Below are 15218 nucleotides of genomic sequence, written 5' to 3'. Positions count from 1 at the left end.
AAGGAGCAAGGTTCAGGGTTTTATTCAAACCTCTTTGTAATCCCAAAACCAAACAGAGACGTCCTACCCATTCTGGATCTAAGAGCTCTAAATCAATTTCTGAACATTCGCCATTTCTGAATGGTAACTATTCGATCAGTGGTTACCACCCTACAAGGCGGAGAATTCATGGCATCAATAGATGCTTACCAAAGATTTTTAAGGTTTGCGGTAGAACATCGCCACTTCCAGTTTGTGGCTCTACCCTTTGGTGTGGCTACCGCACCTCGGGTATTTACAAAGGTACTAGCCCCTCTGTTGGCAAATCTTAGAGCACAAGGCATAGCGATAACAGCTTATCTAGACGATCTACTGGTTATAGATCAATCAGTGGCAAAGTTAGATCACGCTGTGCTCACCACTATAAAATATCTGGAGCATGTAAATTGTAAATTTCCAAAAATCCTCTCTACAAGAGATCATAGACACAGCCCAAAGCCGGGTATTCCTACCAGAGCCAAGTCACTAAGGGACCTGTTAAACAAGTTCAAGGCAAACAAGATACCATCTATTCGTTTTTGCATGAGGCTATTGGGGAAGATGATAGCCTCCTTTGAGGCCGTTCCTTATGCCCAATTTCCCTTCAGGGCAGTATTCTAACTGCCTGCAACAGAAAGATCCAAGCGCTGGATTTACCCAGGCGCCTGTCGTCACAGGTGCGCCAAAGCTTCAGTTGGTGGTTAAAGATCAACTTGCAGAAAGGAAGATCCTTTCCCACAGTCACTTGGAAGGTGGTGTCTATGGATGCCAGCCTAATCGACTGGGGTGCAGTATTGGAAGAAGCTTCAGCCCAGGGAACCTGGTCCAAGACCGAAAGGAGCCTGCCCATCAACATACTGGAAATTCGGGCAGTATACTTAGCCCTCAAAACCTGGCTACAGGGCCACCCAGTTCGGATTCAATCTGACAATGCTACTGCAGTAGCTTACATCAATCACCAAGGAGGCACCCGCAGTCAGGGTGCTCAGAAGGAGGTGAATTGGGTTTTGACTTGGGCAGAAGAACATATTCCTTGTCTCTCTGCAATTCTCATCCCAGGAGTAGAAAACTGGCAAGCGGACTATCTGAGTCGCCAGCAGCTGTCACCAGGAGAGTGGTCTCTTCACCCCGAGATCTTTCAGGCCATATGCCAGAGATGGGGAACCCCGGATGTAGATCTATTAGCTTCCAGGTTCAACAGGAAGTTGGACAATTTTGTGTCCAGGACAAGAGATCCTCTTTCCTATGCATCGGATGCTCTGGTGGTCCTGTGGAATCAGTTCTCACTGATTTATGCGTTTCCTCCGATCGCTCTCTTACAAAGGCTACTCTGCAGGATCAAGAAGGAAAGAATTCCTGTAATCTTAGTGGCCCAAAATTGTCCCAGAAGACCTTTGTACGCCAAGATCATAAAGATGGCGGTAGGATCACCTTGGAAGCTTCCACTTCGTCACGACCTGCTGTCGCAAGGTCCAGTGTTCCATCCTTCCTTACAAACGCAAATTTGACGCTTTGGCTGCTGAGACCCACATTCTGAAGAAGGGAGGGATCTCAAGTCGAGTACTTTCTAAAAATAATTAATGCCAGAAAACCAGCTTCCAGACTTATTTACTACAGAGTCTGCAAAGCATATGTTTCATGGTGTGAAACCAACAAATGGAATCCTCAAAGATATGACATAAATAGGATTCTTGCCTTTTGCCAGCTAGGAGTGGATATGAAATTAGCCCTTAGAGCTAAAATTTGACCCTTAATGGTACTATCAGTCTTCTTTCAAAGACCGCTGGCATCTCATTCCCTAGTGCAGGCTTTAATTTAGGAAGTACTGCGGATCAATCCGCCAGTCAAGTCTACCTTGTGCCCATGGGATCTGAATCTAGTATTATCAGTGTTGCAGAAGCAACCCTTTGAACCTATTCGCCACATTCCGCTGATTCTTTTAAGCAGGAAAGTGGCCTTTTTGATTGCTATCTCTTCGGCTAGAAGAGTATCTGAATTGGCAGCTCTTTCCTGTAAAGAGCCTTATTTAGTTTGTCATAAAGACAAAATTGTACTACGACCCCATCCTGCCTTTTTACCTAAGGTGGTGTCGGCTTTTCATTTAATTCAGGATATTGTCCTGCCTTCCCTTTTTCCGGATCCGCAGACAGCAGAGGAAAAATTATTACACTCTCTAGATCTTGTGAGAGCAAAAAAGGCGTATCTGCAGGCAACCGCTCAGATACGTAAAACAGATGTTTTGTTTATTTTGCCAGATGGTCCCAAGAAGGGACAAGCGGCGTCACTTGCTTAGACGTTAACGTAAATGGCGTCCAGCGCCATTCACGGACGTCTTACGCAAACGACGTCGATTTTTAAATTTCGACGCGGGAACGACGCCCATACTTAACATGGCTTAAGAGAACTAGGGCTCAGCCCTAGTTTTACACGGCGCAACTCGACGGAAACGACATAGATTTCGATCGACGGGCCATTCGGGGATCTCCGTAAGTCTTCATTTGCATATTCTACGCCGGCCGCAATGGCCTCGCCACCTAGCGGCCGGCCTAGAATTGCATCCTTAAGATCCGACAGTGTAATTCAATTACACCTGTCGGATCTTGGGGCTAGCTATGCGTAACTGATTCTATGAATCTGCCGCATAGTTAGAAACAGGGATACGACGGCGTATCAGCAGATACGCCTGCGTATCCCTTTTGTGGATCTGGCCCAATATTTTTTACTTTTTGCTATAATAAATATCCCCCAAAAATGTATATATAAAAAAAACGATTTTTTTTCCCTCAGCTTAGGCCGATACGTATTCTTCTACATATTTTTGGTAAAAAAAATCGCAATAAGCGTATATTGATTGTTATGCGCACAAGTTATAGCGTCTACAAAGTAAGGAATAGTTTTATGGCATTTTTATTATTATTTTTTTTTAATAGTAATGATGGCAATCTGCGATTTTATTGTGACTGCGATATTGTGGCGGACACTTTTGACTCTATTTTGCGACTATTGTCATTTATACAGCGATCAGTGCTATAAAAATGCACTGTTTACTGTTTAAATGACACTGGCAGGGAAGGGGTTAACCACTAGGGGGCAAGGAAGGGGTTAAGTGTGTCCTAGGGAGTGATTCTAACTGTGTGGGGGCTGGGCTACCAGTGACACGACACTGATCACTGCTCCCGATGACAGGGAGCAGAAGATCAGTGTCCTGTCACTAGGCAGATCAGGGAGATGCCTTGTTTACAATGGCATCCCCCCGTTCTGCCATTCTGTGATACGATCGTGGGACACCGGCAGACATCGAGTCTGCAGGCACGGTCAGGGAGCTCTGCCGATGTATAAGGGCGTTAGACAGTCGGCAAATTGTTAAGGCAGAAGGTTTTTTTTACCTTAATACAGTCTCCACACTAAAGTAAGAAACCTTTTGTGTTCAGCTCCCCACCATCCTTCCCTTATCCTTACCTGAGCCCGATCTCGATCCAACTCTGTGCCTGAGAGCAGCAGCTCTCTCCTCACTGGACATGGAGGCGGCAGTGGGAGCCATTTGCTCTGGCAGCGGCCATTCACAGCCTGTAAGGAGGGAGTGGGTGGGGGGGGGCCGAGCCGAGCTGTGTGTGTCAATTACTTTATTACTGCATTACTTGTCTTCCAGGATGCTTTCCACCCAGGTCCTACAGGCCAGTTTGCATGTGCCCTGAAGTCTGGGTGGTTCAATATCTGATTATGCTGTCCAGTGTGCTGTATGTAAATGTTTATTAAATCAGCTTTGTTAACATTCTCTGTAACATGCCAAAGTATTTTAAATGTTTTAGAAAACCTGATTTTAACTTTATTCAGCCCTTATTCTAAAGAGAATATCATTCTCATCTATTACAGATTTCTGTTGATCAGGGAGTCTCTCCTTATTTTGATGGAAACAGCAGCCTGACAAATAACACCCCAACAGTTACTCAAGGAAGCAATACAGGAGAGCAGCCATTTCAATTGGCTGAGACAAGGTAAAGATGCTCTAATATTTGTGTGATTCTGGTTGTTAAACGAGATTTCTAACAGGTAATTCTGGTTCAGTGTGCCACAGATGTCTGGGGGACCGAACACTCTACCTTCCAGTGCCAGCCTAAATGAGATTCTGGAGGCTATTAAACACCCAACGTAAGTACCTGGTATGCTTTAACAGTTAAAGGGGTTGAAGAAAAGTGGTTAATTTATACATTTAAGATGCAAAAGTCATTAGTCAAAGCGTATCTAAACCCAAAACCAAAAATATATTTCAGCTTACCTGCCCTAGATGTGGGTGTTGCATTAATGTTCTTTATTCAGGCGTGTATCCCTTTATTTTCACCTACTGATCTTGCCAGTAACACACTTCCTGTCCTAGCTTGACAACCCTCACTCAATATACTGTATCTTTGGAGCCTGTCCCCATAGGCTGCTTACTTTGCTTGGATAATGGACACCTAATTCTCCCCCCATCTTCACAACATGAGGGGGGTCTTCTGTAGTTTAGAGGAAGGAAATGGGAATGCTGCTGGTAGCATCATTTGGGATTTCAGCTCAGTGCACAGGAAGTAAAAATGACTGAATTTCTAGAAATCAACATAAAAGTTTCAGTACTTGCAGATGAACTTAGCATGAAAAATTGAAAAGTTAAATGTATGTAGCAACCACATCTAAGGAGGCTGCAACATGTTAATTTATTTTTCTTGGATTTTGATAATATGATATAACATGGTTAGTGTTAAAGCTGAAAGACGTTTCGTGGACTTCGTTGTTAGTTTACATAGCTTCTATGCAAATTGACATAAAAATAACTTTCAGAGTTGTATAGGAAAAATAGTAAGATGTCAATGTCCCTAAATATGAGTGGTATGTTGTTAATTTTCTTGCAGTACAGGTATTCCATTACTATCTGAACAGAAAGGCCTTCCTCCTTGCTGCTTTATCAGTGCTGAAGTTGTACATTGGCTGATCAATAACATTAGCTGGGTGCAGACTCAACCTGTGGCAATGGACATTATGCAGGTAGGAAAAGTGCATGCATTCTCCACAGTTATAATTGGATATTTGATCAAATGAATAATAATTAATCAAATATTATATGTATCTTGCAGAAAATGTTGGATGAGCAGTATATTACCCATGCTTCTGGTGAAACACTTAGAACCTTCATCTATGGGTTCTACTTATATAGGATACCTCCTGAACGAGAGCCTGAAAGGGGTGAGAACAACATGTGTCTGTGATTTAGAAAGAACAAAATCTTCTATGGAAAAGTGGTTTCTTAGTCGTGCAGTACAGGACACACAGATTTAGTATTTATGTTTCAATAATTTTTATTAAAGTTTTGCAGTAAAACTTACAAATATAACGTCCTTCAACATGAAATACCTATAACATCAGGGTTACATGGTAGCGAGCCGTTACAGTCGAGGAAAACTCCTCCCATAGCATACATAACCCATTAGCAGAAAATAAACAACAATTGACGTTTCTCAATAAACTTCAAGAAAGTAGAGGAGAGAAAGGTAAAACAAAAAAGAGAGAAACAATCCCACGGGGGAAGAAAAAAGAATCAGTGGAGAGGGGGGGAGGGAGGGAGAGGGCCGAGGCTCCGTACCTCTTAAAGCAGTCTACGGTATTCCACTACGTTGTGATCGTTCTAGGATCGTTGGTCAGGTAACTGATCCAAGGTTCCCAGACTTTGTGGAATAATTTCATCTTGTCCTGTGCGATTGCAGTTAACCATTCGTTCAACATAAGCCAAGACAGTTTATGTCTAAGTTGATCGAATGGTAAGGCCGCTGACCTCCAATTTCTCGCTATAGTTATTTTAGCTGAGATAAAAATAAATGAAATGAGCCGTCTTTGGGATCCGGATGCTTCAGGTACTCTGCCCCCCAGGAGCGCATGTTTTGCAGATTTAACCAAATTGATCTGGGTGAGGGTGTAGACGAAATTATACACCCGGATCCAGAATCTCCTGACCTTGGGGCATGTCCACCACACATGATAGGTGGATCCCACCTGGCCGCAACCCCTAAAGCACTCCGGAGTGGCCCCAGGCACAAAGGTGGCCAATCTGTCCGGAACCATATACCATCTAAATAAGACTTTGTAGTTAGCCTCTATAATGGAGATGTTAATGAGCGAACGAAATGCGGATTCCGACAACCTATGCCACTCATCAACCTCAAGAGTTTCCTGAAGATCCTGCTTCTATTGAAGCATATAGCTCAGTTTTGTCGAGGCATGTGTCAAGACAGCGTATATAACAGAAATGTGACCTCTGACTTTATCATATTGCCTGCACAAACTCTCCATGGTAGTCATAGTTGTTAGATCACCTTTACGGGCAACACTTTGTAGAAAATGGTATAATTGAGCATACCTAAAACTTTCCGTGACTGGCATTTGATATTTGTCTACTAACGTTTGTTCCAATAATATCTCTTTATGGTCACAAAGATCAGCTATTCATATTAAGCCCTTGTTAGTCCACCATTCAAACACAGAGGGAGTGAGGCCCGGGGTGAAATCTCTGTTAGCGGGCCGTGGGGGGAAATACATTTCCGGGACCTTGAAAGTCTGTCCTAAATTTACAGTGGAAAAGAAAGAGTAGGGCAGACTATGATCGGTCTCTCCTTCATAGGGAGCCACATAATATGAGAAATAGGTCCAGGACGACAGGAATATGATTCCATAGTCATCCAAATGGCTACGGGCTTTTGGGAATGGAACCTTGTGAGTGGGGCTAGCTGGGTCGCATTTATCAGATTTATCAGCTGGGCTGTATTTTATCAGATCAGGCAGTCCCAGACCCCCTCTTTGTTTTGGAGTGTACAATGTTCCCTGATTCACCCTAGGCCTCTTATCACCCCATATAAACTGCAGAATTTTGTTTTGGAATGAAACGGGCAAAGTACGAAATAAGTTTAAAACCTTAGGTAAAATATTCATTTTTATTGAGTGTAGTCTGCCGAACCACGACGGGGGGTGAATCTGCCACCTAGCTAAGTCCTCAGTCAGGCGTTTGAACAAGGCAGGGTAGTTCCTTCTATATAAAAATTGAATGGACGGGGTCAAACTTACTCCAAGATAGGAAAAAGCCTCAAGAAATTGGTACGTTCGTTCAAGTGTCTCCTGGGTAGATTGCAGTAAAGAGAGATTTAGTGCCCTGGACTTGTTATGATTAATTTGTAGGCCCGAGATCTCCGAGAATGGATGCAAGATAGCGTATAAGTTAGGGAGAGAGGTAAGAGGTGATGACAATGTCAATAAAAGGTCGTCTGCAAAGAGTAAGTACTTATGCTCACTGTCTCCACAGACAATGCCCCTGACATCTGGGCTCATGCGGATCCTGATTGCCAAGGGCTCTATTGCCAGGACGAAGAGTAACGGGGATAACGGGCAACCCTGCCTAGTTCCCCTCCTAATAACAAAAGGCGGGGATGAATATCCTCTAAGCCTTAACGACGCTGAAGGAGACTCATACAGCATCCGCAGGAGAACCAGAAAGCGTTCGACAAAACCAAAACGACGTAACACGTCAAATAAATACTCCCAGGAGAGGGAATCGAACGCCTTCTGGATGTCCAACGATAGCAGCCCGCCGTCCCATTCTGACTGGATAGCCGAAATTAAATTTATAATCCTATGAGTCTGATCAGAGGCCTGACGATTCGGAACGAAGCCTGCCTGATCTGGATGTATGTAATTTGGAAGGAAGGAATTCAATCTGAAAGCCAACACTTTCGTTAATATCTTTAGATCTGTATTGATCAAGGAGATCGGGCGGTAGTTAGCACCATCTCCATGATCTTTTCCCGGTTTTGGAATAACATGCAAGTACGCTGCATTTTCATGGTCGGTCAATTCTTCATCCATTAATTCCCTATGAGCCTGAATAAGTTGGGGCAGTTGTAGGTCGCGGAAAAACTGTTCTGCTTTAGACGTCGCATAATTAGGTGGTGAGCTATAAAGTTTAGAATGGATTCAGGGTTCTGAGTGGCGTGTCCAGTAGGCAGTCTCAATTTAGGTAGCGTTGGAACGTATTGTCGAGGTACTAATTTCCTAGCCAGCATAGTGGTGGGTTTGTCGCCCATTGTGTAGTATTTATGCTTAGACCAGCTAATATGCTTTTCCGCTTGGGTGGTCAGACTAAGATTTAGTGCCAGTCTCGCCTCGTCAATCTAATGTCGGTCTGGGGAGTTCTACTGATCCTCCAGTAGTTCGTCTAAGTCTGCCTCCAATTGTTTAACTGTTTGCTCGCAGTTTCTTTTTAATCTGACCACCATTTGTATTAATCTACCCCGTATCGTGACTTTGTGAGCCACCCAGTTAATGGCTGGAGAGGTGTCTGAGGATTTATTAGTCTCGAAGTAATCCTGTATATCCTTTTCAATCTCAGCATATAGTAAGGGGTCATTCAATAAGCTTGCATTAAGTCTCCATGGAGAGGTGCCAGATTTAGACCAAAGTCCCTTGACGGATAGCTTAATCGGAGAATGGTCTGACCACGGGGTGGATAGTATTTTAACTGACGTTATGTACGGAAGCAAGGGGGTGCACACTAGGATGTCGTCTATCCGGGAATAGGTGCGATGTACCTGTGAGAAGTGAGTGTAATTTCTAGCTGTGGGATTACATTCCCTCCAGGCATCTATCAAGTTGTAAAGGTGAAGTAGGCGCGCAACCCTGTTACTGTCAGTCGGTGGTCTTTTAAGGATTGGTTTGGCAGGGTCAGACTTGTCCATTACCCTATCTAACGGGATATTGCTATCTCCACCTAGGATCACCTGTCCCTGTATCTTGGGCATCAACACTCTAAGCACACTGACATCCGCTTTTTGTTTTTGGTAAAATTGGAAAGCTTTGGTTCTTTTAACGGGTGAATTAAAACCATGCACATTATGAGTGATGAGCGAATAATCTGTGGGATAACCGATAGCCATCGTGGTAGGGCAGAGCACACTTACCTTGTGTCAACCTGGGCGAGCATGAAGCAGCTGGAGCAAGCGACCGCAGCTTCACTGAAAACCAGGGCCGGACAATCACTACGGAGCATGGAGACAAAACTCAGAAGGGCAGGGAAGAGTGAGGAAGAAAAAGAGAAGAAAAAAACAAATAAACAAGAGTAAAATAAACATGCGGCCATAGGCCTATAACACTAACCGTAAACCTGAGACAGTTAGCAACATTTTGGGGAAAAAGCCCAACCGGATACAACGTCCGGATACGTATATGCCAGGGTACCCTCCTCCGTAGAGGAGAAGTAGTCTCGCAACTGGGTGGCATGAATAGCCGCCCCGACCCAAATTATTAAAACCTCTAATGCAGGTCAGCAAGGAATAACCGTTTATGGAATACAGTCCAGTTTCAGCAAAAAAAAACAAAAAAACACCCATTCCTCCCTCTTGTCTTTTCCATTTCCTTCTCCTACAAAAAATATATAACAGGGGCTAACACAACATTATGCTTTCAAAGTTTCCAGCCAATCGCGGGCCTAGACCAGCCCGAGATGAATGTTGTTATTATAAAAAAAAATAAGAAAATAATTCTCTAACCCCCCTTAAAAAATATAATAAAAAAAAAACGAAGAAACACAGACAAAAGAAAAACTATCGACCAACTGTTCTGGTTACGCCAGGAACTGCACTTCTTACTTGAAACCTGTGTGGCCGTGTCTGGGCTACCGCCACTAACGGACTACAATCAAGTCAACTTGACGAAATAACAGCAAACCCTGTCCGGGGAAAATGGTCAAGCCCATGTTCAGGTCATCCAAAGAGATCTTCCCATCTGCGAATTCCGTCGTTCCTGTCACAGCGGGGAGAGGGGCTGTTGGTCGTGGCGTGAAGTGGAGGAAGCGTGGTAGTTCCGTGAGATGATACCAAGACTCAGTAAAAGATCTTCGCCCTTCGCCTTTTGTATGGGCTCAAATCACACAGCAAAGGTATTGGCTTTGGGTATCGGAGCATTTTCACAAGTGCGAGTACCCGTGAAAAATACTTGGTATTGGCACCGATATCGGTATCAGTACAACCCTACCCCTAAGGATATTATCTTGTCTGACCTAATTTGCAAAGTAACCCTTTTTGTTGCTATCACCTCCTGTGCAGAGGTTTTCTGAGTCAGCGTCCTTGTCCTATAGAGCCTTTCCTAGTTCAGCATCTCTACGAGGCAGCTGACATTTTCACTCAGCATGTCTGAGTAGTAATATATGTAGAAAAAGGTTTTGCCACCAAGTACTAAGTCATGCTTTGCGAAGGGGTCAAATACTTATTTCACTCATTAACCACTTAAGCCCCAGACCATTTTGTTGCTAAATGACCGAGCCACTTTTTGCGATTCGGCACTGCGTCGCTTTAACTGACAATTGCGCGGTCGTGCGTCGTAGGTCCTTATCAAATTTGCGTTCTTTTTTTTCCCCCCACAAATAGAGCTTTCTTTTGGTGGTATTTGATCACGTCGGCGGTTTTTATTTTTTGCGCTATAAACAAAAATAGAGCGACAATTTTGAAAAAAATGCAATATTTTTTACTTTTTGCTATAATAAATATCCCCAAAAAATATATAAAAAAAATGTTTTTTCCCCTCAGTTTAGGCCGATACGTATTCTTCTACTTACTTTTGGTAAAAAAACATCGCAATAAGCGCTTATTGATCGGTTTGGGCAAAAGTTATAGCATCTACAAAATAGGGGATAGTTTTATGGCATTTTTATTAATCAGCGGGGATAAAATACTTTTTTCCCTCACTGTACATTCTACTTACACTGGCCAGAACTCTGAGCTGCCAGCCAGGCCTGAAACTAGCGAAGCAAGTCTGCCTGCAGTACCAGATGTTCTGCCTTCATGATGATCTCCTGCATCATCATTGTGGGGGGGGCAATTACTCCTCAGACATGAAAAAAATACTGAATGCCAAGTTTCTCGCTGAAGCTAACTTTTAAGGTAGGCTAAGTTTATATTTTTCAGTAACTTTCGTTTTATTCTGTTTTTTTTAGGTTTTCCCAAAGTTGTCCTTCTTATTGGGGGCTTGCTAGTTAATCTTTTTTTTTTTTTTTATAAAAAGGGTGCCGCACACCAATGACATTTGTTTTATTCCATGTTGTCCAGGTTGATTTCCTTCTCTCAAAGGTTGCCTACCCCTGTTCTTGGTAAATCTAGTAGCTAGACCCCCCTAGATATGCTTACAATTCAAATCTAGTAGCTAGACCCCCCCTAGATATGCTTACAATTCAAATAAGCAACCAGTTGTTTGTAAATGCCATAAAACAGTAATTCTAAACTTCCATCTTGCATGTCCCCCCCCCAAAAAAATGATAATTTTAAGGCTCTTAAAAAAACCTCTGCACACCTAAAGAAATTCTGAATGCAATTGGGTATTATTAAGAGCTAACATTGTGCAATGCGCCAGAAAGAGATTTAGCCCTTTCCCAAGTCAATAGGAAAGTTGGGAATCGCAGACATCTACCCACACAAGGCTAAGTGAATAACAATACCTACATTTAGATTTATGGCTTTGTACTAACATTTGTATGTATCATAACTGTTCATGTGCAGCTCTTGTCTCTGATATTAGCTGGTGATTTTTACATACCTGTAAATTTTCTTTTGTCTTGTAGCCACAACAAACCTGACTCAACCAAGCCCATGGCATTCCGCTGCAATGGAGGATTTTACAGCTTTTCAGAGGAAATGGTTTGAGGTGGCACTGGTGGAAGAGGAGCTGCTCCATTCTGAAATACCACCATTTCTCCTGCCTTGGCTACCCAGTCGGCCAGCCTCTTATGCAAGTAGGCACAGTTCTTTCAGCCGCAGCTTCGGAGGAAGGAGCCAGGCCGCAGCGCTGCTAGGTAGCTGCCCGCAAAGGGCAGAGGAGCTGATGGAGTGTTATGTCAAAGAGAATGATCTCCCATGGACTATCCATGGTTCATCCAGCCCATGGTTTGAATTATTCACTATATCCCCCTCAAATACCTTGATTTCTGCAAATATTCCTACTACATTAAGGCCAAAGCCCAGCTCCTAAGCATATGGCACCCTCATTATCTGAAGCAGCAGCAGCAGCTACTATTTGATAATTTGACAACCATTGTAAAATCATACACGTATTACATTTGTAAATAGATTTAACACAAGTTAGTGATGCAGGTACTATAGCTATATGCTTGTATAAAACGACAGCATCATTTTTCCTGTTTTATCTGTCTCAAACTCTCATTTTAAATGCTGTCTCTGCTGTTTTCCAACATATATCATGGGAATCTGATAATGCTGAGTCATGCCACATCAGTATTCATTCTTCATATTCTACTTCCCCCCTCTAACCACCCAAATAAAGGTAACATAGTTAAGGGCTACACGTTTGCTGCTCGTCCATGTGACATCATTGGTTCCTCTCTTGACCTCGTGGCTATAATCTCATTTCCAACAGCTCCTCCCCTGACGGGTACCACGTAACTTGCATGCCAGGCATCTGTTCAGAGCCATGGAACAGGCTCTACTATCACCCCCTTACCTTCTTGTTTCCTTTTTCCATCTTGTGGGAACAATGAGATGACATTTTTCATTATGATCACTGGTCAATCATTGGTTGTTTTCCATATCACACCCTTGCTTGGTTGCATGCTTTTGTATGTAGGCTGCATGTAGCATTCTCCAGCTTATGGTTATAGTCTTATTCTCTCTAACTGTAAACTTTCTTTTCCACGTGTGATTCTGTTGACTTTTTACATATTTTATCAGTTGGTCATCTTCCGTCTTGTGTGTAATTCTTCCTTTCAGTTTCTCCCAGTTGTTATATATATATATATTTATGTTTTTATCTTGTGCGACTTTGCTTTTCATAGCTGCCACTGTTCCAGAGCAGAGAACAGTAACCTTAGATGTGGATGTTAATAACCGCACAGATAGACTGGAATGGTGCAGCTGCTATTACCATGGAAACTTCTCTCTAACAGCTGCATTTGAGATCAAGCTGCACTGGATGGCTGTGACCGCTGCAGTGCTTTTTGAAATGGTGAGGGCTTTGTTTATATCTCATGGTTGTCCTTGTACTTTATCAGTTTGTTTTATTTATAATTTTTTCAGTTCTCTTGGAATTTTGCATCATTGTAGCATTTGTTGCCAGACAATTCCTGCTTTTTCTTTCTTTAGGTTCAGGGTTGGCATAGGAAAGCAAACTCCTGTGGTTTTCTACTTGTGCCTGTTTTGGAGGGTCCTTTTGCATTGCCAAGCTATTTATATGGAGACCCCCTGCGTGCTCAGCTCTTCATTCCCCTTAATATTACCTGCCTAGTAAAGGCGGAGAGTGACCATCTATTCGAAGGTGTGTAACAACTCAAACTACGTTTTTATTTTTCTATAATAAAGTTGTATTGAAGAGCTTTCAAGGACAAAACAAGCATACAGTATCATAAGTGCAAACACCATCTTCCGTACAAAAGATGGACAAACTCAAATTTAAGGCTTCATTTTCATGGACGTGTTTACAGCCACTTTTTTTGGCTTTTTTTACAGCTTAAAAACGCCTGTCCATGTTTTTTTTTTTTTTTTTTTCATTTTTTTTATTTTTTTTTGAGCTGGAGCTCAAAAACGCTGTGGTAGCGTTTTTTGAGCGTTTTTTAACGTCTGGCGTTTTTACAGCTCTAAGGCTGGAGCTTCAGAACGCACTGGTCCTGGGTTTTTTTTGCAGCTTAAAAACGGCTCAGCCATCTACAGCTCAAAAATGTCATGGTGGGCATGAGGCCATAGACTAACATGGAGAGCTGTTTTTAAGCTGCAAAAAAGCTCAGAAAAGTGTCTGTAAAAACGTGCAAAAACTTCCATGGAAATGAAGCCTAAGCAGTCGCATTTTATTGGTGAAACTAGATGGACTTGTGTCTTTTTTCAACCAGGCTAATTATGTAACAATGCATCAAATTCATAGGTTGTCTACCGAAACTAGACCTTTGAGGGTCTAGAGAAATTTTACAAAGTAGTAAAAAACCTAAGCAAAACAGAACAAAAAATAAATAAAAAATAGCCCCAGAGTCAAGGCATATGCATGGCTCAAGACTATTCTAATCAATGTACAGACTTAAAGGACAAGTACAAAAGGTAGAATCCCATTAAGCTATATGTGCTGCGCTGCCTACAGAAGGCTATTCCAGGTGACTACTCCCATGGGGAGAATTTTTTTTTATTTAAGTTATGCATTCTCACTTACTTTATATATCTATAGTAAAATAACCCTTTACTGCTTGTTAGTGCTTATTCTGCACATACATTCCGTAGAGGTTTTAAAGGAATGAGTGGCCTGTACCTACTATACAAATATCCATGTTCCAGCCCCTCCACCTACCAGAAGGACCAAGTGCTTGTGCAGCCCCTTTCCAGGACTGACTGCTGCATGACAGAATCATCAGGAGTTATTTTAATTCAAGCTGCAGATTTAAAAATATTGAAAATGACTTTAACATGTTAAGGCTCCGTGCACACTGAAGCTGATAAACTAGTTTATTGGCGTTTTGGCTTTTTTTTTTTTTAAAGCTTATAAACTGAAATCTATGTTAGCCTATGGCACATGCACACATGGGCGTTTTTTTGTGTTATTGAGCTTTGGAGTTTATTGGCTTTTTTCTGAACGCCCGAAATTTGCGTACAAAGTGCCGTTTTTCGGCGGGAAAAAACACTCAAAAACGCTTTTTTTAGCTATTTTTAGCTTCAGTGTACATGGAGCCTAAAGCTTATGTGAGGTTTTAATGGTTGATTTGCAATATACCTTCATTTTTTTGTATAAACTCATACAAATGAAACAAAAAAAAAATATGCCTTATATAAGAGATGCTATAGACCGTAACTCATGGGATTATTGTTTCAGGTTTTGAGCCAGAGACCTATTGGGAGAGAATGCACTTGTTGCAGGAAGTGATTGCATATCGGTAATATACTTACTGAAAAAAATATATTTTTTATTTGCTATTTGGAACTTATTTTTCTTGAACTTCCCTTTTTTCATTCTCCTTCCACATAGGTTTGGTTTCATTCAGGACAAATATTCTGCATCAGCCTTCAACTTCCCATCAGAAAATAAACCTCAATACATACATGTGACAGGTAAATCTAGATACCGCAAAGACTAAAAATATGTTGCTCATCTTTTTTTTTCATTTGCATCTTTGCTTGTCTTACACTTAATAACTAATACCTGGATTCTGA

At 42.1% G+C, this 15218-nt stretch overlaps 1 protein-coding gene across 5 annotated transcripts in view; it reads left to right on the top strand.

Annotated features, from left to right (window-relative positions):
- DEPDC5 (DEP domain containing 5, GATOR1 subcomplex subunit) overlaps window positions 1-15218 on the top strand; it is a 127576-nt gene that overhangs the window by 107360 nt on the left and 4998 nt on the right. For 3 of the 5 annotated variants that reach the window (XM_040349692.1, XM_040349708.1, XM_040349683.1), the window contains 9 exons: window positions 3892-4013; window positions 4084-4167; window positions 4905-5037; window positions 5127-5235; window positions 11642-11872; window positions 12869-13038; window positions 13176-13347; window positions 14881-14941; window positions 15034-15116. In XM_040349692.1, the coding sequence (XP_040205626.1) occupies window positions 3892-4013; window positions 4084-4167; window positions 4905-5037; window positions 5127-5235; window positions 11642-11872; window positions 12869-13038; window positions 13176-13347; window positions 14881-14941; window positions 15034-15116 (1165 nt within the window). Of the gene's footprint in view, window positions 1-3891; window positions 4014-4083; window positions 4168-4904; window positions 5038-5126; window positions 5236-11641; window positions 11873-12868; window positions 13039-13175; window positions 13348-14880; window positions 14942-15033; window positions 15117-15218 lie in introns of those variants that run through there. The other 2 variants (XM_040349699.1, XM_040349717.1) reach the window with 2 other exon arrangements.

This window comes from Rana temporaria, chromosome 1, assembly GCF_905171775.1.
Source record: "Rana temporaria chromosome 1, aRanTem1.1, whole genome shotgun sequence".
NCBI classification, from domain to species: Eukaryota; Metazoa; Chordata; class Amphibia; order Anura; family Ranidae; genus Rana; species Rana temporaria.
The sequence above is the reverse complement of the archived record's forward strand: the minus strand, read 5'-3'. Positions and strand labels throughout refer to the sequence as shown.